The sequence below is a fragment of the Lepisosteus oculatus genome, chromosome 3, assembly GCF_040954835.1.
Source record: "Lepisosteus oculatus isolate fLepOcu1 chromosome 3, fLepOcu1.hap2, whole genome shotgun sequence".
NCBI lineage: Eukaryota > Metazoa > Chordata > Actinopteri > Semionotiformes > Lepisosteidae > Lepisosteus > Lepisosteus oculatus.
Window position 1 is genome coordinate 20830309 of NC_090698.1, and position 22534 is coordinate 20852842.

Here is a 22534-nt window from a genome sequence, read left to right on the forward strand (position 1 = left end):
TTGAGGAATAAAAGGATAATTCTTTACTCAGTCAGTGACTTTTGTTTTCCAGTGTTTGTTTTCCAGCGTTTTTTAATATTAGCATGTCATTGAAGTGTTCTAGTAAATATAGTCCTTTAAATTCACCTCATATCACTTTGTTAGCAAAAAATCTGTGAAATAAATTGACTATGTTTTACTTAGTTCTCGGCTATAGTGGAGGATTGTGAATAGCTTAAAAGGGCAACACACCAAACCATACTTCTTTATCTTTTTGATTTTTATTAAAATATCATGACGTGTTTCTAGGTTTGAATTTTGTTTTTAAATCTAACTCAACAGTGGGGAAACATTATATTTTATGTTCTGTAGGGCACACAGTGTACTGGCTGATTAAATATCAATATTTGAAGTTCTATTTTTGCACTTGATGTGTTTAATTTGAAGACATGAGATTGCACACAAAATGCTGCTTCCAGACAATGGTTAAGGCTGATGGTGTCGTTCGCACTTTCATGTAGAAAACCAGAACAGTCCACTGTAAACAACATTTTGTGTTGAATTGAAATGACAATCCAAACAAAGTACTAAAATTCTTTAAATACATAGTATGCCCAATGTGTCTGAATTTTCTGAACAAGAAAAGGTTCAAGGAGGGTATCGCTGATAATGAAGAGTAGCTTTAATTTCAGTCTCCTGACCAAGAAATTCCTCTTATCCGTATCAGATATTGTGGTGAAGCCTTTCCTTTCGCAGCCTGGATAGATAAGATGGATACCGATTTTGAAGATAATGGTGGCCACATAACATGATTTGGTATTGTCCCATATCTTTTATTTCTTCCAGTAAACGATGGAGCACTGCTTTTTCAATGTACTCTGCCTTAGAATTTTGTCTGTTTCTAGGAATTTAGTCAGTCTTTCTCCTAGTCACCTCAACCTCACCTTAGCAGTAGCTCCTCACGTGTTATAGAAGCAACTCTTTAAGATCGGTGAAGGGTACTTTCAACATATTTTTGTATTATCTGTATTTTTCTAATGTCCGTGCATTTCATAGTAAGTCTTTTTTTAAATAAAAATACCATGTTGTGATGTCAGGTTCAATATAAATGTTCAGATAAACAACAAATAATTTAAATTAATACAAGAATACAAAGTATGGATATACTCCATATTATTTTTAATATCTGCATTATTGCAAAGTTCAACATGGCGAATTAACCTTACACAAATGGGTTTTGCCATGTACTGCCTTTGTCAGTGTGGATTATTTTTAATCTGTAGCTGGAGTGTTTGTTTTCCTTGAAAATATGTATTATGATAAATATTTTAAGTATTACCCTGTACTGTAAATCCATTAAATTATACTCTATATGTAGATTTTCTTTGAGATATCTTCATTTAACAATTGCTAAAATGTTAAGCAAGGGGAGTTCAATTTTCTTTTTACAAATTTCACAAAGGAAGACATTAAGGTTGTTAATCTTTGAAAATGTATATGAGTTGATTAATTACTGGAAATATTTAGTCTGTCAGGTTGACTTGGACTGGTGCCAGCTGTGGTTACTAGTACTGGCTGGATTATCAGATTGAAGTATTGGACTGGAGTTGGTTGAAGTAAATCACTGTGCCGTCTGGATTATCATATTCGAGTATTAGACTGGAGTTACTGGAGTATCTCATTAGTACTGGCTGGATTATCAGATTGAAGTATCTCACAAATGCTGGCTGGATTATCAGATTGAAGTATTGGACTGGAATTGGTTGAAGTAAATCACTGTGCAAATACATGTGTAATTCAAAGAAACAAACCAGAAGATCTTATGTAGTTAATCACTCTTAGATTCAGATTTCTAACAGAGGCTCCAGGTTTGAAGGCCTCATAGCCTGTTACAATTAATCTGTTTGATCAGATAATGTTAGTCAATTATAAATCTCCAATTTACTACATTCACAGAATTCAGTGGTATTACCACATTTCAATCTCTACACTGTTGTTATTTTAATTAAATGGATTTTGTGATAAAGTAGGCTGGTAATTCATTATTTTTTACAAATATATTTATAGATTTTTTTATCATTTATACCTGATTTTGTTCGTACATATGAAATGCACCATATTTTATTAAATTGTATGTGATGCAGTACATAAACTGATAATATAGCGTACTGTATATACAACATATTGTCTCTCAGTATGCTGCATTAAATAAAAGATGTAATGCAATACACGGGCAGCTTATGTTTTTCCTAGGGACATTTTGGTCATTTTGTGTTCAGAACACATGCGTGTGCAAAGCTGTGTGTCACCATTGCTGGATTCAGTACTGCAGTGAATTCTGACAGCAGGTGCTACACCTCTGCACTATAAAAACATGAGTAGTTCCCGTTATCTGTACTGTTTTTTTTGCAATTTACTATATTGGAATGGAATTGCTGGTATTCGATGGTATTCGATGAAATGGTAATGAGCTATTCCACTCCCTAACAAAAAAATATTCTCATTTTCTTCTGGTTAATTTCAAGTCTCTTTGTGTTTTGAGAAAATGTGGATATTAAATTTCTGTTAAACGTACAAGTTGTGCTGTATGGAAAAAAGTAGACATCAAATATATCAAAACAGATGTTGCTGGGCAAGCATTTTTGAATACGGTACAAATGAAACTCATAGACTAGAACTCATTGATTGATGCAGTAGTTGTAGGTCATAGTTTTGGGATTATAGTCCAGAGAAGGTAAAAGTATTTTTTAATTTGGGCGAGTCAGTTTTTTCTGATAAATGTTTAATTGCATGGTTATCCAGACTGAAGTTCTAATATATATACTTAGAAGTTTTTTATGTTAAGTCATTAAGAAAATGCACTATTCTAAATCTATCATTTTAAATGAGAATAGAAACTTTTCAGATGCTTACTTATAGCAATCTTTCATCCAGCAATACGAACTAATACAATGTCCACTCTGTATGCTAAGTTTAAATAAATATTTTTAATTTTTAATAAATGGTTAAAAATCCCAAATAAATTAAAAATGAAAGAATATCTTATTATTATGCAGTTGAAGTTGGGCTCCGCATGCCTCACATAAAATGTTTTGATGTTTATCCTTTCTTGTGAAGGTGCAAGCTACCGTGAAAGCTGCTTTCTACAGAAACAAACTCCTGAAAGAAACATGTCTGTATACTGTTTATGAGAAAACAATTTTTAAATACACATTAATATACATTTTAAAAAGTGTAATCTACATTTAGTATGGAGGCGTCGTTGTTATTACTGAATCATAGCTTCAGGGTCTTGGATTCAGTTAACCCCTTTGGCACCTTTCGTGGGGAGTCAATATGTTTCATTTTCCATTTATCTCCCATTTTGCAAAGGCATGAAAGTAAGGTATGAAAGGCTTCTCTCAACTGTCCTCACAGGATTTATTGTCCACGAGGAAGGTTTTTGTTATACTCAGTATGGTACGCAAAATTATCAACCACGCTGTTGTTAATTACCAAGTGTGCATGTGCAGAGGACAAAAAGCTCACTGTGATTAACTGGTGAAATGAACAGTGAATCAGCTGTTTACATGTATATTAAAGATGAGGTTTCTATGCCTGTTGGTATGGAGGAAGTATGATTTTTAAAGTGATTTTTATAGGATAAGCCAGATGCACAACCAGTTCACAACAGCTTGGTAGATCCGAAAAATACATTTTTAGAGTTTTGTAGTGTATAATGAAGCCATGAGATATGCTTAACAACATTTGGTGATACAGCAGAAATATTAGCAACATGGGAATGCCCTTGAGACATCGTGACTTATATGTTTGTCATTTTTATTTGTCACTACATATAATAATTTACTTCAAGGTCTGGGAGGAGCTTAACAATGAATACTGAGATAAGGAGTAAGTAAAAAACAACAGAACATTAGAACTGTTCCTTAAAGGGCACATTGGTATTTTATCAAAATTAACAAGCTGTATCTTACCATGATCTTTAAACAAAATGTCTTCATATCATACTATTTGTTTAACATTTCTCTGCAAATCCTTAAAATACTCCACATACTAGCTCTTTTGGGGTTCCAAGTAGTTAAGCCAGTACAAGAAATAGCAACCTCAAAAGCAGGCTCATTTCTACTGCCCAGGTGATGCTTAATTGAGCCTAGGTAGTGACATCAACTGAATGTGACCGGGATTCCTCAAATAGCAGCACACAATTGGCTGTGCACTACTGGGGTAGGAGTGGGAGGAACTGGTTATGTTCCTTTCTGTGGAACAGCGGAGGTGTGTCAGATTCCCAGTCAGTGTTAACTCTCCTATGAGGCACTGCAGAGCATGCAGCTTGTCAGGTGAGTGTGTGGCAGGAACACAACATATAGTACATATCTCATTATATCCGAAGTGGATACAGGAGATGCTGAAAGAGAGCCAAGTTCTTAAAAAAAGTATGTAAGGAAATTCTCTGACGCTTTAGTTCTGACATAAAATGATAATGTTACACACATGTGGACTAGTGTACAAGAAGACAAGAAAAGAGAGATCTGAAATGTGAGATAAAAGCATGTTTTGTTCAGTTTCCAGTTAGTTATTGATTTGTGTTAGATTACTAGCCTGAGCCAAACTCAAAATGTTTTCACCTCCACTGTTCCAGAAATGCTAGCTAGATCATGAGTGCCCCTCTACAAAGGTCAGAGTTCAATTCACACTCTCTTGAATTGACCCTGGAATTTTATTCATGAACTCAAAATTGCATGATGAAATAAGTCATTATTTTGTTTAAAATTGTCTGTTAAAATTGTTGCTGTTACCTGTGTTTCTTTTGGGAAACAAAGGGAATGTTTTCATAACTTTATTGTTTCCTGACATTTAAAGAAACAGAAATCAAACATTCAGCTGGAGCACAAAGTTATGAGAATACGGCTGTTACACTCGTACATTATTCAAAATTATTTTGTGCCAGTTTCAAATCTGATTGCAAAAAAGAAAGTGAAACAATTTACTCATTGTAGCTAACAAACACTGAACGTGAAAGCTGAGTAGGAAAGAAATTAATAGTGCTTAAAATTAAATGTCACTTTCTACTTGCACTTCTGTGTGCCCTATTGAGTAAGCAAAATATTGTATTGCAGTTCATGGATTTGAAATATGCAAATGAAATGTCTTAAGGGCTACAATCATTTGTGTCACTCCTAAAAGATACCTACAGATCCTTCTTGTTACTTCTGGCCAGCATACACAGTGAGTGGATGCCTATGCAGAACTTCAGGAAAGACATTCATTTGACTAAGCCAATGTAGGGAAAAACAAAAGTATGACAAAGCTTTTTATTGATGTCACTGATTGCAGTCATTGACCTTTAATAAGATAGCATGGACTGAACTTGCATGGAGTGCACACGTTTCTGTATTTCCAAACTAAATGCCTGCAAAAACATTATTAAGTTATTAGTGAGGAATATGCACGCAGCTTTAAAACTAGTTGTCATGGCATACTTGTCTTGTGTTTCATTAAAGTAAGGCCACATGGGGATTTGATTTTACAGAGTACAAGGGGTGTGCAAGTAAATGCATACAAAATGTTATATTTAAGGAACAGGGGTGAAGAAGGAGACTCCTGAAGAAGGCTCCATAGTCGAAACATTGTGTTTCTTTTCCTTTCAGCATGGAATAAACCTTAACCTTTTCTTTTGCAGCCTGCAGACACAGCTACCTACTCAGACTTCATGTTATATTTAAGATGTATTGTTTAAGGGTTTGAGGGTGTTTTTCATATTTAAATACTATCACTCGCACTCCTGAGTCATCTTCAAGAATGTGTGACTGGGCCCTCTGGGAAGCAGACTCTTCTTGACACCACATACAGTATTTACTAAATCTTAGTCTTCATGCATTAATCTTTGTTATCAGAATTATATAAACAGACTACATGCATATTTTTAACTACTTGTTTCTTTTTTGGACCTGAAGAATTCCTAAGTAGAATGATTTTAATGAGAACAATGTGAAAAATACAAGCAAATCTCTTTCGATAAACCTTGTAGAACAAGACTTTTTTTTCTGTCGGTCCTTCAAGTAGGATATCTGAAATGTCTTTATTGTAAAATAATGCAGTTTGGCTTGGTAGATTATGAAGTGACACAAACTGGAACCAGATGTATAGATAAGCATAACCAGGTGTTGGATTGACGTTGAAATGTGGCGAGTTTTCGTCCACTGCAGGAAGAACACAAAATGTCAATGGCAAAGAATCGTCTGAGAGTTCAAGGAGAGTGGTGTCACCTTCTGCACATGACCTAGTACCTCTGAGCCCTGTTTCTTTGCCTACAAAATTCAAAGCAATGCCGTATATAAGTTATAAAGCACTAGCTATAGTATACAGATTAGTGAACATATAAACAGAGGTGTTGGCTAACGCCTGGCCTGCAATGCAATCGTGGAAGGTCGAAAATAACAAACATGGGTCAAGCTATGAAATAAAGATTTTGGAGCTCGGGAGCAATGAACACCACAGGAATCTTTAACTCTCTAGGGCTGGTTTAATGTACATCTTGCAATGGACTGAACATTTAATTGATGTGATACTTTTAGAGGCCTTTGTTTGTACACACTAGGTTGTATAGAAATGGACTATGGATAAGTGGTAAACCTACCTCAGGCTGTCAGAACGAAATGTTCCCAGCAACTGAAATTAGTCACAGAAAGTGTGTAGGCGGCTGTTTTACTGCATGGGATTGGGACACAAGTAGACAAGTAGACGCAGACAACAACACTGAAATGTCAGGTGAGTCTTGACCATATTCCGTTGTTGCTGACAGTCAGTCATGATTAAATTGAACTTTCTCTAATTCATTAGGGGTTCCTGTTTTAATCCATCATTTAGTGGTTTTTCACTTTTCTTTTCTGGTTAATGAACTGAATTGCTTTACATAATAAATGTGCTAATTGTTTTATAAAAACAGCAGCCACACATTATTTACATCTACATTTCATTGTGTGCTTAAACAATGTTCTTCCTTGTGTACTAAAACACAGCAGCAATCCACCTTGAAATCATTAATTAGTTGGGCTGCTGCATGTATCATCCAGTAAAGGTACTCAATCTGGGAGCAGGTTGATCTCTATAAAGCAGATGTCGAACATCATGCATTTCTGGCAGATTATTCTGGTATAAGGGTGGATGAGTCAGCTGTGAATCTCTAAAATGCCCTATCCTATGTCTGTCCCGGCACCTGCAGCTTTCCTGTTACATAAGGAAGACGTGCAGCTTCTTTAGTCAGTGCCAACTCTCCTTTCAGGGACTGCGCAGCTTGCAGCCTGTGAGCCCAAGACAAATGTGGGGTTGGAGAGTCGTGTCTGCTTTTCCCTTTTTTCTGTGTGCTATTCTCTGCAAGCCACAATAAAACTAATTTACATGAAACAGTTAATTCCAAACTGAGTGGGCACAAAATGAAGACTGCTAATTTGTTTTCCTGACATTATAATTCAAAGAAACTACTTTTTTACTACAGTAATTCAGATGAAGATCTTTGTTCAAGGGTACAACAGCAATAGCCCACCTGGGAATTTAAGCACAATCTGCAGACCCTTAACCAATACTGAACTGAGTTGCCCAAAGATTAATTATGCAACTAAATTAACCTATTTTAATGTGTTTTCTTAAGGGTTATGATTGGTCTGTAGAAAATGGTCACCTCCTTACATCCTGAATATGAAATGTCAAAGTGTGACAATACCGGAATAAACGTAGTAATACAGTACATATGTGCTTGTCAGTTTATGTGCATGACGTATGATGGGTTTGAGAGTTTCAATCGCAGTGAGAGATGTGGAAGATGTTGCCCCCTGAAATGTTGTGATGTTGTTAGGGCTTTCAGAGTCCCTTGGCCCACAAAGACTTTCTAGGCTAAAGGAGCTCAACTAGTTGACAGCGAGCACTCATGATTGTGTCATGGTAAACCCCAAAAAGGGAAGAGTGTAAACTGAATTCACGCCAGGAGAGCTGCCAGTCCTCTTTGTGTCACTGGGCTGCATTTCTGCAGCTCAATATGAATGACAGCCATTGGAATATTGACACTGGGTCTTGTAAAGGGTCCTTGTATGGTTTCTCATTCGATGATGGCTCTTTACAGAAGAATCTATGAGAGGCTCGCTGAGGTCCATGTAAGGGAACAAGTTAACATGAATGTCTCCACAAATTCATGAATGATCTCTGAGGAATAAATATATAGATAGATACTTTATTGATCCCATGAAGGAAATTGCAAGGCAACAGCAGCTGAACACTGACAACACAGCCACAGTGTAACGAATGGTACAATAATAATAATACAATACATACAATACAATCAGTACAGTGAGGGGTGCACTAAAAGAGTTACTCACAGTCCGGACACACAAAGAACAAACTAGAACAGAACAGTACGCAGAAAAATCGTATCACACATATGAATATAAATATAGATGTAAATATTGATATAAATATAAATATAAATGTATTGCATGGGTCCCTGGCATATATTGCACAAAAAACAGTTGTAAACAGGAAAAGAAAAAGAACAGATGTAGCAGTAGATGTGTAGATGTGTTCAGTCCAGAAACAGGTCACTGTCAATGTTGCCTCTGCCAAGACGCAAGGTGGATGCGTTGTACAGTCTTATGGCAGAAGGCAAGAATGACCTCCTGTAGTGCTCCCTGTCGCACCGTGAATTAATCATTCTATTGCTGAACGTGCTCTTCATTTCTACAAGCCTGTCATAGAGGGGATGGGAGATGTTGTCCATGATGGCCTCTAGTTTGGATACCATTCTCCTCTCAGCCACTACCTCCAAGGGATCCAGGTCAGACCCAATGACAGAGCTTGCTCTCCTGATGAGCTTGTTCAGCCTTTTAGAATCCACTGCTCTAATCCCAGGGCCCCAGCATACCACTGCGTAGAAAATGGCGCTCGCTACCACTGACTGATAGAACATCATAATTCAATTTAATAAAATATGTAGTTAGGTAGTCTATTAATATTAGTTATTAGCTAAATAAAAGATACATATATTCATAGCCTTGTAAGATTGAGTTGATCTGTAAGAGGGTGGCAACCTTCATCTTAGCTTAGGATAAGGTAAAAGAACTATTCTCTTTCTTCTGTAGTGTTGACTCTTTGAAGACCTTGAAGCTGCAGCAGATGGTGTTCTTACAGATATAGTCACGAAGAGGTTTATAAGGTATTACATAACACAGTAGATGCTTAAATGAGGACTGAAGGAAAGAAAAAACTCAAGTGCCACTCTGTTCAAGTTCAATTCTAGATTCGTCCTTTTTTTATGTAATGAACTGGGTTATGAGGGCTGAACATGTGGTTTCTGCTCATAGTCCATTTAACCTTGGAGAGAAGAAAAAGCAGTTGTCCCAGCTACATCGTGGAAATGAAATCACGATACACCACAACCCCAGTAACGCTGCTAAGAAATGAAAGAAAACTTGGCCATTCAATAGATGATAACACTCAAAATAGGTGTGGTATGGAATAGGAAACAAATTAACTAGAGTGAGTTTCTCTGAGCTGTAAGAGAGGACTCCACTCCCAGATTTCTGCCTGCACTGCATAATTTTATGCAGTCAAGTCTTAAAAGGTTTAATTATTTATTATAGTTCTTATTTCTTTTCTCTTTCAGTATTTGGGATGTATAGAGGTTCTGCGCTCCATGAGGTCACTAGACTTTAACACAAGATCACAAATTACGAGGTGAGGGATAACAAGTTCATTCATCTGGTCTGAATAAGTATCTTGAACCAAAATTTCTAAAACACTACAAAGGCCACGTTTTACAGTACTGTATTTAAAAAAAATAAAATTGGACTGTGACAATCTTTGCAGGACACCCCTTATCCCGTTTCTGCTCATTCCCCAGGGAAGCTATCAGTCGAGTCTATGAAGCTGTGCCAGGTGCCAAAGGAGCATTTCGTAAAAGAAAGGTAAACAGTTCCTCTTTGACTCACTGCTATATGAAACCTTATGATAGTCTTAACGCTTTTGCCAAAGTTAAGAATTTTATTAAAAGCAGTCCTAATTTGACATAAATGTACAGGATGCCCATAGAACAAAGTAATTTGCTGTGAAATGTTACTAATAAAGTCTGGAATAAAGAGCTGTCTTCGTGTAAGGAGTGATGTGATTAATTTGTTCCATTACTGATTATGCTATTTCACTCCACAGCCCCCTAGTAAAGCCCTCTCCAGCATTCTTGGAAAGAGCAACCTCCAGTTTGCAGGAATGAGTATTACTCTGAACATCTCGACTACCAGTCTGAACCTGATGACACCAGACTCCAAACAGGTAGGGCCGCATTGAGTTTTTCACTGTCAGTGGGTCTACCCATATAAAGATATGGTAAAAGAAGAATAATGTGTATTAATAATGTGTTTAGGAAAAAACACAAGACAGTACAGATTTTTACAATAAACCATAAACCATAGGTTACTACAACAATGAAAAGTAGCACTGGTAAAGCCATTGCAAAAACTGAGAAAAAAGATAGCAAATGTTCCATGGTGAACTGTGAAAAGGGTGAATGTCTGTCATTATTTTATCACTCAGATCCGTACAGAATAAAAACCTTGAGAAATGTGTTTGCCACTCTAGTTTTTCATTTTTTTCTCAGCTGCACTACACTACTGAGCTGCTTCATTTACACCAGAGATAGTTTCTAAACACAAGAGATAGTAATGCATCTTGTTCTTTAACAATTGAAATAATTGAAACAATTTAAAAAGGGTAAGAAGAATAAAACAAATTGACTTAATGATAGTCTTAAGTCCTATTGTGAAATAATTATTTTTACATAAAAAACACATAAACAAGAAAGGATGAAAGCTAGGCACAAACGTCTGCTTACAAGACGAACAAATGTAATATTTAGAAAAGCAAACGTTAGAGAAAACATAAGTCAACTGATCATACGGCTTATCACTTGCACTTCAAATCTAATATATTTTAATTTTGTTTCTTTCTCATGTTTATTTTTCCAAGTTTGGGTAAGTTAATTCTACAGACATGTGGATATTGAGACTCTTATGACATTGCGCAATGGTACTTTTGGATACTTTAATGCAGCCATTCTTCTGGTATAGTGCGTGAGCCTTTGGGCTCATGGCTTGTGGATTCAACTCCCTGCTGCAGACACTGCTGTTACACCTTGAGTGAGGTCCCTTAATCCAGATGTTCCAGTCCATCCAGCTGTATAAAAGGAGATCAACATTACTATAAACTAGCCATTAATAAGCTATTTAAAATAAAACAGTAGAAAGCAGGCTTCTTCAGGTTTAATCCCAATTTTAAATTTTACATTCCTGTAAAATGTACAGTTTTATTCAATATATTTTTGACAGACAGGACACATGTAACAGTGAAATATTGTGTTGCAGGAAGTACAGAGAATGAGTAGTAACTGAATTTTTTTTTGTCATTTCTGTTCATAGATTATAGCAAATCATCACATGCAATCAATTTCCTTTGCATCTGGTGGGGATCCGGTAAGATTGTATTTGTCATCTTGAGAAGCACAATTGTGCCTTTTACTGTATATGTATAGTATTTATTATCAATCTCCCTATCAATCAATTTATTTACCTACCTGTCCATTATACAGTATATGTTTTTAATTGCTACAGATGCAGCCATTCAAAGTGAGCGGTACAGACACGTACCGCAGGTAAGATGACACGGGGTACCGCGGTGCGTGATTGGTTGACCGACAGGGGCACTCGTGGTCCGTTGGTCTGTTGTAGAAAGACTTACTGTAAACGTCTTTACTGTGCCCGTTGTAGATATTGAATTTTACCACTGAAGGGAAATCTTAGTAGCTGAGCATAAAAAGAATAGGAGCATACTGTAACGCGTGTGAAGGCCATAAACGATATTAATTTTGGAACATAAACATACAGTATATAGCTGGTCTTGGTACTTTAAAGAAAAAAATACACACCAGTATTCCATTTCTCCCTAAACATTGTAAGCTTCGAAGTCTTTAACTAACGTGATACAGGAGTCAACAAGCATACTTTTAGAATTTGATTAAAAGGGAATATAATATGGAATCGCGTATCTAAAGAATTTAATAACGGTATTCGTGTGCTGCGACAGGGCTGTGTAGGGCTGTTTTGCCTGCCTGTTCATGTGAGCTGTCTTGTAGCCGACTGGTCTAGGTGCGTGACTACCAACTGGTAGGTTGTGTGTTCGAATCCAGCTGGTGCTGGACTTTTCTTTTAACAAACTTTTTAAAAACTACTCCTTAGTTAATACATTTTATTATTCATAAACAGTTAACATTGTTAGCAAAATATTTTGAATTATATTTAACCCTATTTTTTCTTTAGTTTTGTATTTAACTTATTATATGATAGTCAGACTTAATGTATATTTGAACAATGAAAATATATTTTTACAAGATTTTACATTAAGCACTTAAAATTAATATGGTTAATAATAGTAAACTGTAACATGCTGTAACAAGATCGGTTAAACTGCGAAGAAAATGCTTTCAGAGAAAATGTTTCAGGTGTGAAGAACATAGATCTCCAATGCAATTTCAACCAAACCTGTTCCCACACACCCTGCCCTCACTACCATTAGAATATACACAAAGCACTCAAATCTTTCGAGCTAATGATCAGGTGACCCGAGAGAGAGCGAGAGAAACACCAAGGGGTGCGGAACCAAGGAACTATTTACATGGAAAACGGGCGATCTCCCCAGACTGTCCGCCCGTTTCACTGTTACCTGGATACCTCTTTATTTAGAACTCACTAACACTGATTTTTAGTTTAGAAGGATTCAAGTAGGGTTTTAGATGAAAGGCAGCGACCTTAATCAAGCCCAAATCATAACTGAACCCATTCAGAGCCTACATTACATTTTAGCGTTTCATTCTGAGCAGATGACCCTCACACCTGAAGAAGGGGGAGGTGTCTTTCGCTGGAAATCTCGCCTGCTTCTACTTTACAACCGGAGTGCTGGCTGTGACGAATTAAACCGGTTTCACAGGTTTCAATCACAGACCATGTGACATGGGAGTCAGGAAACTAACACACAGCACCACCGGATTTGATAACGCTATAAAAACGCTATAAAATAATGTGACTTGGCACAGAACAAGTTTACAGCACAGTACAATAATAAATGCTGACCATGACTTTAGAAGCATAAATTGCCTTACACTCAATTTAAACACAAGCTGTCTTTAGCCCTCTAAGCTGGTTCATACAGAAATGTAGAGATCCAGGCTCAGAACACACAGCTTCATTAGCGAATACATATGCAGGACAACTAGAGAAGACGTTTTACAGAGGATGGATTTTTAGAAACATCCCATCAGTGACATCACTGAAGTCAACTCCTAGGTACTGTAACTGTCGTGTGGATAGTTTCACAAGAATCAGACAAAGGTTTAAGCATCGCTTGTTCTAGATAAAACTGCAAAAAAAACAACAACCCATAATGTACTTCTTTGCGGCTCTGTTTACCCAAATCATATATTCACAACGTGAAATCTAGAAAATAATATTACCTAACCAAAATCCGCAATATGGAAACAGAACCTGTGTAATTGTTGATAGATGATGTACTCGTAACATTTTTTCAAGACGAACTACAACATTTAAAAAATGACTTGTATGTACTTGATATCTCTAATCAATCCACGGGTCCCAGCACAAAACGAAACTAAAACGCATACCGTTTCGCGCTTCTTATTAGTTGCTCAAAAGTAATTTGACCGTATGAAATGCATAATATAAACCTAGAAACATATACGTGAGCAGTACTTAAGCACTGTAGTATCGGTGTTAAGACATACAGTGCCTTGCGAAAGTATTCGGCCTCCTTGAACTTTTCAACCTTTTGCCACATTTCAGGCTTCAAACATAAAGATATAATTTTTTTATTTTATGTGAAGAATCACCAACAAGTGGGACACAATTGTGAAGTGGAACGAAATCTATTGGATTTTTGAAACTTTTTTAACTAATAAAAAAATGAAAAGTGGGGCGTGCAAAATTATTCGGCCCCCTTGCGTTAATACTTTGTAGAGCCACCTTTTGCTGCGATTACAGCTGCAAGTCGCTTGGGGTATGTCTCTATCAGTTTTGCACATCGAGAGACTGAAATTCTTGCCCATTCTTCCTTGCAAAACAGCTCGAGCTCAGTGAGGTTGGATGGAGAGCGTTTGTGAACAGCAGTTTTCAGCTCTTTCCACAGATTCTCGATTGGATTCAGGTCTGGACTTTGACTTGGCCATTCAAACACCTGGATACGTTTATTTGTGAACCATTCCTTTGTAGATTTTGCTGTATGTTTGGGATCATTGTCTTGTTGGAAGATAAATCTCCGTCCCAGTTTCAGGTCTTTTGCAGACTCCAACAGGTTTTCATCCAGAATGGTCCTGTATTTGGCTGCATCCATCTTCCCCTCAATTTTAACCATCTTCCCTGTCCCTGCTGAAGAAAAGCAGGCCCAAACCATGATGCTGCCACCACCATGTTTGACAGTGGGGATGGTGTGTTGAGGGTGATGAGCTGTGTTGCTTTTATGCCAAACATATCGTTTTGCATTGTGGGCAAAAAGTTCGATTTTGGTTTCATCTGACCAGAGCACCTTCTTCCACATGTTTGGGGTGTCTCCCAGGTGGCTTGTGGCAAACTTTAGACGAGACTTTTTATGGATATCTTTGAGAAATGGCTTTCTTCTTGCCACTCTTCCATAAAGGCCAGATTTGTGCAGTGTAAGACTGATTGTTGTCCTATGGACAGACTCTCCCACCTCAGCTGTAGTTCTCTGCAGTTCATCCAGAGTGATCATGGGCCTCTTGGCTGCATCTCTGATCAGTTTTCTCCTTGTCTGAGCTGAAAGTTTAGAGGGACGGCCAGGTCTTGGTAGATTTGCAGTGGTCTGATACTCCTTCCATTTCAAGATGATCGCTTGCACAGTGCTCCTTGGGATGTTTGAAGCTTGGGAAATCTTTTTGTATCCAAATCCGGCTTTAAACTTCTCCACAACAGTATTACGGACCTGCCTGGTGTGTTCCTTGGTCTTCATGATGCTCTCTGCGCTTTCAACAGAACCTTGAGACTATCACAGAGCAGGTGCATTTACACAGAGACTTGATTACACACAGGTGGATTCTATTTATCACCATCAGTCATTTAGGACAACATTGGATCATTCAGAGATCCTCGCTGAACTTCTGGAGTGAGTTTGCTGCACTGAAAGTAAAGGGGCCGAATAATTTTGCACGCCCCACTTTTCATTTTTTTATTAGTTTCAAAAATCCAATAGATTTCGTTCCACTTCACAATTGTGTCCCACTTGTTGGTGATTCTTCACATAAAATAAAAAAATTATATCTTTATGTTTGAAGCCTGAAATGTGGCAAAAGGTTGAAAAGTTCAAGGGGGCCGAATACTTTCGCAAGGCACTGTACCTCTCAAATACTGTAAATCAAGTTAAACATATCTCAAGACCGATTCTGGTCATAATGAAACCATGTTTCGTGTATGTTTTCTTTAAAGTACCGAGACCAGCCATATACTGTATGTTTATGTTCCAAAATTAATATTGTTTATGGTCTTCACACGCGTTGCAGTATGCTCCTATTCTTTTTATGCTCAGCTACTAAGATTTCCCTTCAGTGGTAAAATTAGATATGAATATTCAATACTTAAACGGGCACAGTTAAGACATTAAATATACATATACATACTGTATACAGTACAGTTTTCATACGGTAATATGTTTATGTTCCTAAATCAATCTCTTTTAAGAGCATGTGAAAGGCATGGTGAATCACTGTACTTTGCATGATTGGAAACAAATGCGTGATTGCGAAATGCTGTGGTGTTACTTTTACAAAGACGGTCAATGAAAAAAAGAATGTTGACCAGGGCAATACTTTGAGTTTACACTTACAGCTTGTCCAAGGTCATTCATTATTAATACTATTAGTAATATCTTCATTAAAGACTTTGATGGCCACAGCTCAAACATGAGAGGTTGAGCTTTGTTAGCTCCACATTGCGGAAATTCCGGATTATTACTATTATTATTACTATTATTTTGCTTGTCGTATTATAGGAGAATTTACGGTAACTAGCGGTATTTACCGGTAGCTTGCGGTAGACTGCGTACAGCGTACCGCAAAATAATGCGGTATCGCCCGCGCATTTTGAATGGGTGCATCTGTAACAGTTTAATGGATTTCAAACTGTACTATACTCTTGTATCTAAAATGCTATAAATCTTTATGGATTTTCCAGATCAAGTTTTTTATTCAGATTTCTTATTACAGGACACAACTGATTATGTTGCATATGTAGCAAAAGACCCTGTTAATCGCAGAGGTAAGGCATTTATTTTACATCAAAATTGGCCCTCATGTTATATGATTCATTCTGTGCATTAGGTTATGCAACACTTGAATATAATTGATAACATTGTATTGTAGATAGAAATGTCCCAATAAACATACACACATGATTTTGTGAAACTGTTCTGTTACATTGTAAAATGACAAAAACATGGTCATGTGTTTTGTGAACCAAATCATATTTATCAGTTTGTCAGGACAGAACACCCTTTGTAATGCATTTTGTGCACAAAAGTCATTTTGTGGATGAAGTATAGCGTAACGTGCCACATCATATGTATCTGCCATGAAAATTCACATCTTTTTTTGATGAAAAGTCTTTCTTTCTGGGGCAGATTAACCTTCATGGCAATTTTATTTTTAATGCACTTTCATTTCCCGTCTGGCAGTGTGCTGAAATACACAGTGATAAATAAAAATGAGTATCCTTGACATACCAAATCCAAACACAAAATTTGTTTTTTACATAATTTAGGGCTGGTCTCGGTCAAGTAAGGTACTGGGATGTTTAGACCATAGTTTGGAAATGTTTTGGGAAAGCTGGACCAACCCGTTGTGTTCAGAGCTACGTATTTTAATATAGCAGGCCTTTGAACAATCTGGAGTCACCCCCAAAGACATAATTCATATCAACAATTTCAGAAGTCATGTTGGTTTTTCATAGGCTGAATTGTGGGGTGAACAGCAGTAGGAAATCAATCAGCGTTGTTTACAAAGTAGAGAAGTGAACAAGATTGTGAAAATGTGCTGGTTACTTTGAATCCTAGTTTTAAAATTAACAAAAAGCTTTAGATGAAATGAAAGACTGAGCCTTCATTGGCTATTACTGCTTATGTTGCCTGACAACATGCATTTGTACTTACCAGTCATCAACAAGAATGGCACCAACCAGATCAGAGTCCCACAGCTCTGGTGGCATTGGAGACTTGCATTCCTCATTTAAATTGTGTTTTGGCTCTCCTCACACTAGACATCTATACTGCTCTTTTAAAAGCTCTTTCAAAGAAGTGCCTTTTGAGCACAGCAGTGCCTCTACTCAATCAATTTAATTAGTGCATTATGAACATAAACCTGCATTTAAATGACCAGTAGTGAGAATTGACCCCTGTTATCTAAAATGCAATTCATTGTCATTGTAAAGAAGTGAGGTCTAATCTCTTAAATGAATCATCTAACAAAACTCTCCATCCGGAATGCAGATGTGTACTGAAAATGATGACATGTGACACTGACATTACAAGAAAACCAAACAGTGGTTCTTCAGGGTGGGATGAGAGGGATTGGTAAAAAAGCCTTCCATTCTAAACAAAACAGACATTTTAAGGAAGCCTGAATTTAGTTTTAAAGTTTAAACACAGTGATAGATTTGCTCATTATATGGGGCTCACACTTGCTAATCTTGGGAATATTTCCATTTCCTGTCCATGCCGGTGGACTGTTGTAATAAAGTCATATCTGAAAGTCACAACTTAGTGACTTAGTAATATCTACTTCAGTGGGAGCACTCCAACCACTCCAACGGGACTCAGACTTTCCTGAGAGGCTTACCATCTGAAAATGCACTAGGCCCAGACTCACCTAGCTTCTAAAATTAAATGCTACACTGAGTTACAAAGCAGTAATTGAAACTAGGAAATGTGGAAAGAAATTATTCAATTTTGCCAACAGACCTATTTTCACAGTACCTTAACACAGACACTGCATGTCCAGTGGGATATTGGTAGAATCACTAGTTTATTATAATTGTATAAGACAAAACAGTACACTCACAATTGTATTCAGATAATTCCTTCATAAACACTATCTAAACAATTACGGGGTTTTTAATTCAGTTTCTGCCAGTGTTTCCTAACTGTCGTCCTGATTATCACTGGAAATGACATTGTAATAAACACTTCTATGAAGAGTTTTGTCATTTATGTCCAGTCAGTTACAGGCAACGTACATGAAAGAGTTGTGAATTCAAAAACTGGTACAGGTTTGATACCAATTACTATACAACCCTGTACAGGGTGAAAGCATATTTAAACACATCATTGTCTAGGATCAGGATTGGAAACTAGTTATTTAGGCCTATTGTATGTATTGCACTATTATTATTATTGTATCAATCATTACACTGTGGCTGTGTTGTCTGTGTAAAGCTGCTGTTGCACTGCAATTTCCCTCACGGGATCAATAAAGTATCAATCTATATAAAGGAAATGACACCTGAAATATATTTAAAAAAAACTTTAAATGTACTCTAGATGTTTTACTAATCCGAATTGCTACGCACTTTTTACTGTTTAAGAAAGCAGAGTTTCTGAAAGCAGCCCTTTTATTTTTATAGCTGTTGTAGTGAAATAGCTGTGCTGGCTTCGATACCCCTCTTTTTATTCTGCAGCTTGTCATATTCTGGAATGCTGTGACGGCTTGGCTCAGGATGTCATTAGTACCATTGGGCAAGCTTTTGAACTCCGATTTCGGCAATACCTGCAGTGTCCTTCCAAGCTCCCCACACTTCATGACAGGTCAGTGTTAAGGCATACCCCTCTTATTACTTCAGCACACTTTTGATTATTAAGGCATAACACAGTTCATTTGAATTTCTCCCAGTGGCCAGCTAGATTAATTCGATTTTTATAAACATATAGTTAGAAAATGTGTACTATTAATGCTTTACTGGAACTTGCTTTCACATTTTTCACATCGAATACATTTTAATAAGACCTACATTACCATTTCAAGGTCCTTTTGTTTCTGATGCATTTCAGATAGTTATACAATTAAATATAAAATGAATACCATATTATATTCTTTTGTTGTACCCTGTAATATAGAGTACATGTACAGTATATCAACAATATTGTGTTATATATAAAAGCTTTGTATTTATACAAATATAGGTGTTTTATTTTATAGGTGTTTTATTTTATCTGAATGGTAATATCTAATGTGTAACTTAAAGACATGAGACTGCTAATGTTTTTTTTACTCCATTGATTTTGTATGGTGATCGGGAACAGTAAGATGTTCGCTCACCGTTGATAACATTGGCCTTTTCTTATTTGAAACCTTTTTTATGTTTTCAGAGAGGCAGTAAAAGGTTGCCATTTACACATAGGTAAATTTAAAAAATTACATTTCTGCAAGGTCTGTTTCTAAAAGAGGAACATGACTCAGGCTTTATCTTTTACTATAACACAGGATGTTGAATGTGGAAGAGTCCCTGTGGACTGAAGAAGAAGAGGAAATGGCTGAGCATCCGTATTACAACAATATACCAGGGAAGATGCCTCCTCCGGGAGGATTCATTGACGCTAGACTGAAGAACCAGACATCCGGCCCAGCAGATGGCTCTCAGGTGTGTTCTTCAATCATGTTTCTCCAAAAAAACAAATCGCTTTCTGAGCAACAGGCCAACACAAGTTGAGAAACTGATACATTTGAACTTTGCTAATGTTGTTGATCAGACGGAACACCCCGCTGCTGTGTAGCTGTTTTATTCAGGAAACTGAAAAGAGAATATGTACTGTAACAATGTTCACCAGCACTCTGCAATGGCCCTACTTTCAGAATCTTTCTGAATGATTTGAGCACATGTAGTGTTGTGCATCCCCCCTCTCTGTTAGTCCTTGGGACAAGAAGGTTTTTCTGCTTCATTTCTATTCACTGTTTTTCCAGTGTTGTTCAGAAAGCGTTTCCTTATAGTCTGAATGAGGAAACTGTGATGAACAGTTTTGGTCTGGGTAGCTAAATTTCTCTGCACAAAACAAATCACGCATACAAGTTCAAACTACGGCAAATCACTTTTTAGCGATGAGTCATCCTTCAAAGTGCTGCCACCTTTTAATGTTTTTAATAAGGTCTTCTCTTAAAGGTATTCTGATTACTTTCTTCATAGCCTAACACAGCAGCTGGAATAGACCAAACATACTACCAAGGAAGACACTATGGGGAAAATCAGAACGAGGACAAGAAACCTGCTCCAGTCCGGCAAGGTAAGAGCCCTTTCTCAGTTATGGCAAAAGCAATTCACACGAGAGACGATAGATGCTGCACACCCAGCAAGACTGCAGCATTGGGCCAAGTTAATAGCCTCTTTAAAAACCTTTTTGTATTTCTGGGAGCACAAGACAAAACAATCCAACAAACAACAAAAAACGCGCATTCAAAGAATCCGAGTTCAGGCACTAAAAGAGACAATGGAAGTTAATCTTGGCCTGATTTTGACAACTGACCACAGGGTTTTTCACACTAAGAAGGTGGAGTCAGCATTCTTTTTCCGGCTGCATGGATGTCCCCCAGGCAATCTGGTTTTCTCCCATTTTTGAAAGACCTGCTAACTCAATTAACTAGGGTCTCTATACTCCTTCTGTGTGCGCCCCTTTGATGGAAAGGCATCCAGGGGTTCTGCGGCCCTATATTGGACTAAGCGTCTAATGACAGTGGATGGACAAGGACTGCCTGGAAAGAGCACAGTTGAATTTTAGGGTTTTGTGAGAATGCTGTACAATCAGATGGTATGCATAAGCCATAATTCTTTTTTTTCTTTTATCTAGGATCCAGTGATATATATGGTCAACCTGAAGGAAAACCTCAATTACCAAAAACTGGGGATGTCCCGACCTATGTTAACACTCAGCACATAGATGCCCAGGTCCTGGCAGCCCTGCAGGCAGACTCTGACACTGTGATCAATGGAGCAGCAGGGGTTGCCAAAGATAGTCCTAGGAAAGACATATTTGATATGAGTAAGTAAAGTTATACCATCTAATTAAGCTTGCAAGAAATAATTAGAGCAGTGACAAAATAATTGTCCTATCTAGATCTTTTTTATGCTTAATTGTACCTTTTCTCATTTCAGTACAAAAGATTAAGACTTCTTAAGATTCCCCATTGCATTAGCAGGAGGCACTGTTCCTTTAACAGAAGTTTAATAAAAGGTTTAATTTAGGAACTGTCAGCCTTGAGTGGTATAATCAGGCTGTCAACTAGAAACAATGCCAGAGTTCAGACTTTTCAGTGTATGCAGTGTGGTTTGTGAGTTCAGACATTTTCAAAAAATGTGTGCACCCTAAGCTCTTGTGAAAGGTGTACAGTATGTAACATGAGAATCATGGGAAATGTTATCTCTTTTAAATCTAAAAGTGAAATAAAAACTGTTGATTTATTTTTTGGTATTAATTTAACATGGAAGCTATTGAGCATTCAGAAGTTATCATTAAAGGTGATAAAACCGAAGAAAATATTTTTGGATTCACTTCTGTGCAGTTGTCTAGAAACAGGTGTCACGCAGCGCTCTCTAGTGGTGAGATTAGCACTCAACACCTCGCTCTTTTTTTCTCTTTCAGAAGCAAATATCTGTAGGATTGGTGAATAACATAATTTTGGGGGGCATTCATTAGGGATGCAAGCTTTCATTTCTGTTGTTAGGCCTGGCTTTGGAACCACTAACGCAAACTGTCGTGTCAGTTTAACATTTCTGCTTCTCAACACTGCATATCACTGTATCCATCTGTCAATTTTCAACCCACCGTGACCCTCTCTGTGACTCTGCAGGTTGTCTTAGCAAGGAACAGGTGTAAGGCAGGGTATGCCAAAACATACCACGCCAGTCTCTTGCTGGGCACACATACAGACAAAAACACACACACTCACACCAGGGCCAACTTTCGCAGAAGTCAATTAACCTACCACAGTCTTTGGACTGTTAAAGAACAGCGGAGAAGCCAGAGGAAACCTGCATCAACACAGGGAGAACATACAAATGCCACACAGCTAGTATTTCAGGTCAGGAATTTAACCCAGGACCCCAGCACTGCGAGGCAGCAATGCTAACGACTATGTAACTATGCCACCCACATCACTGTATGTGGATGAGTTTTCATAAAGAAAATGTTTCCTAATTTCTGGCTCTTCTGCTAGGTATTTTTGAGGATTTTGTTGATCTTTCAGGGCATACACTTAATTGAGATCAAGAGTGAGAGAAAGCACCAGAAAAGATGCATTACAGCTTCAATCTACAATTGCAAACACCCCCAGCAGTACCAGCAGTTCGGTTGTCCAGTAATATACACCCTTCACAATTTAACACTAGCATGCAAGACAGAGCCTACATCAGGACCATCAGAGCCATCTAGTGGAATGCCTTCGCACTAGACTCCAGGTTTTAAA

At 37.4% G+C, this 22534-nt stretch overlaps 1 protein-coding gene across 7 annotated transcripts in view; it reads left to right on the forward strand.

Annotated features, from left to right (window-relative positions):
- shc3 (SHC (Src homology 2 domain containing) transforming protein 3) overlaps window positions 1–22534 on the forward strand; it is a 51370-nt gene that overhangs the window by 22207 nt on the left and 6629 nt on the right. For all 7 annotated transcript variants that reach the window (XM_015339943.2, XM_015339928.2, XM_015339949.2 and 4 more), the window contains 9 exons: window positions 9632–9702; window positions 9869–9932; window positions 10174–10293; window positions 11436–11489; window positions 16298–16349; window positions 18762–18888; window positions 19565–19721; window positions 20262–20358; window positions 20920–21111. In XM_015339943.2, the coding sequence (XP_015195429.1) occupies window positions 9632–9702; window positions 9869–9932; window positions 10174–10293; window positions 11436–11489; window positions 16298–16349; window positions 18762–18888; window positions 19565–19721; window positions 20262–20358; window positions 20920–21111 (934 nt within the window). The remainder of the gene's footprint in view (window positions 1–9631; window positions 9703–9868; window positions 9933–10173; window positions 10294–11435; window positions 11490–16297; window positions 16350–18761; window positions 18889–19564; window positions 19722–20261; window positions 20359–20919; window positions 21112–22534) is intronic.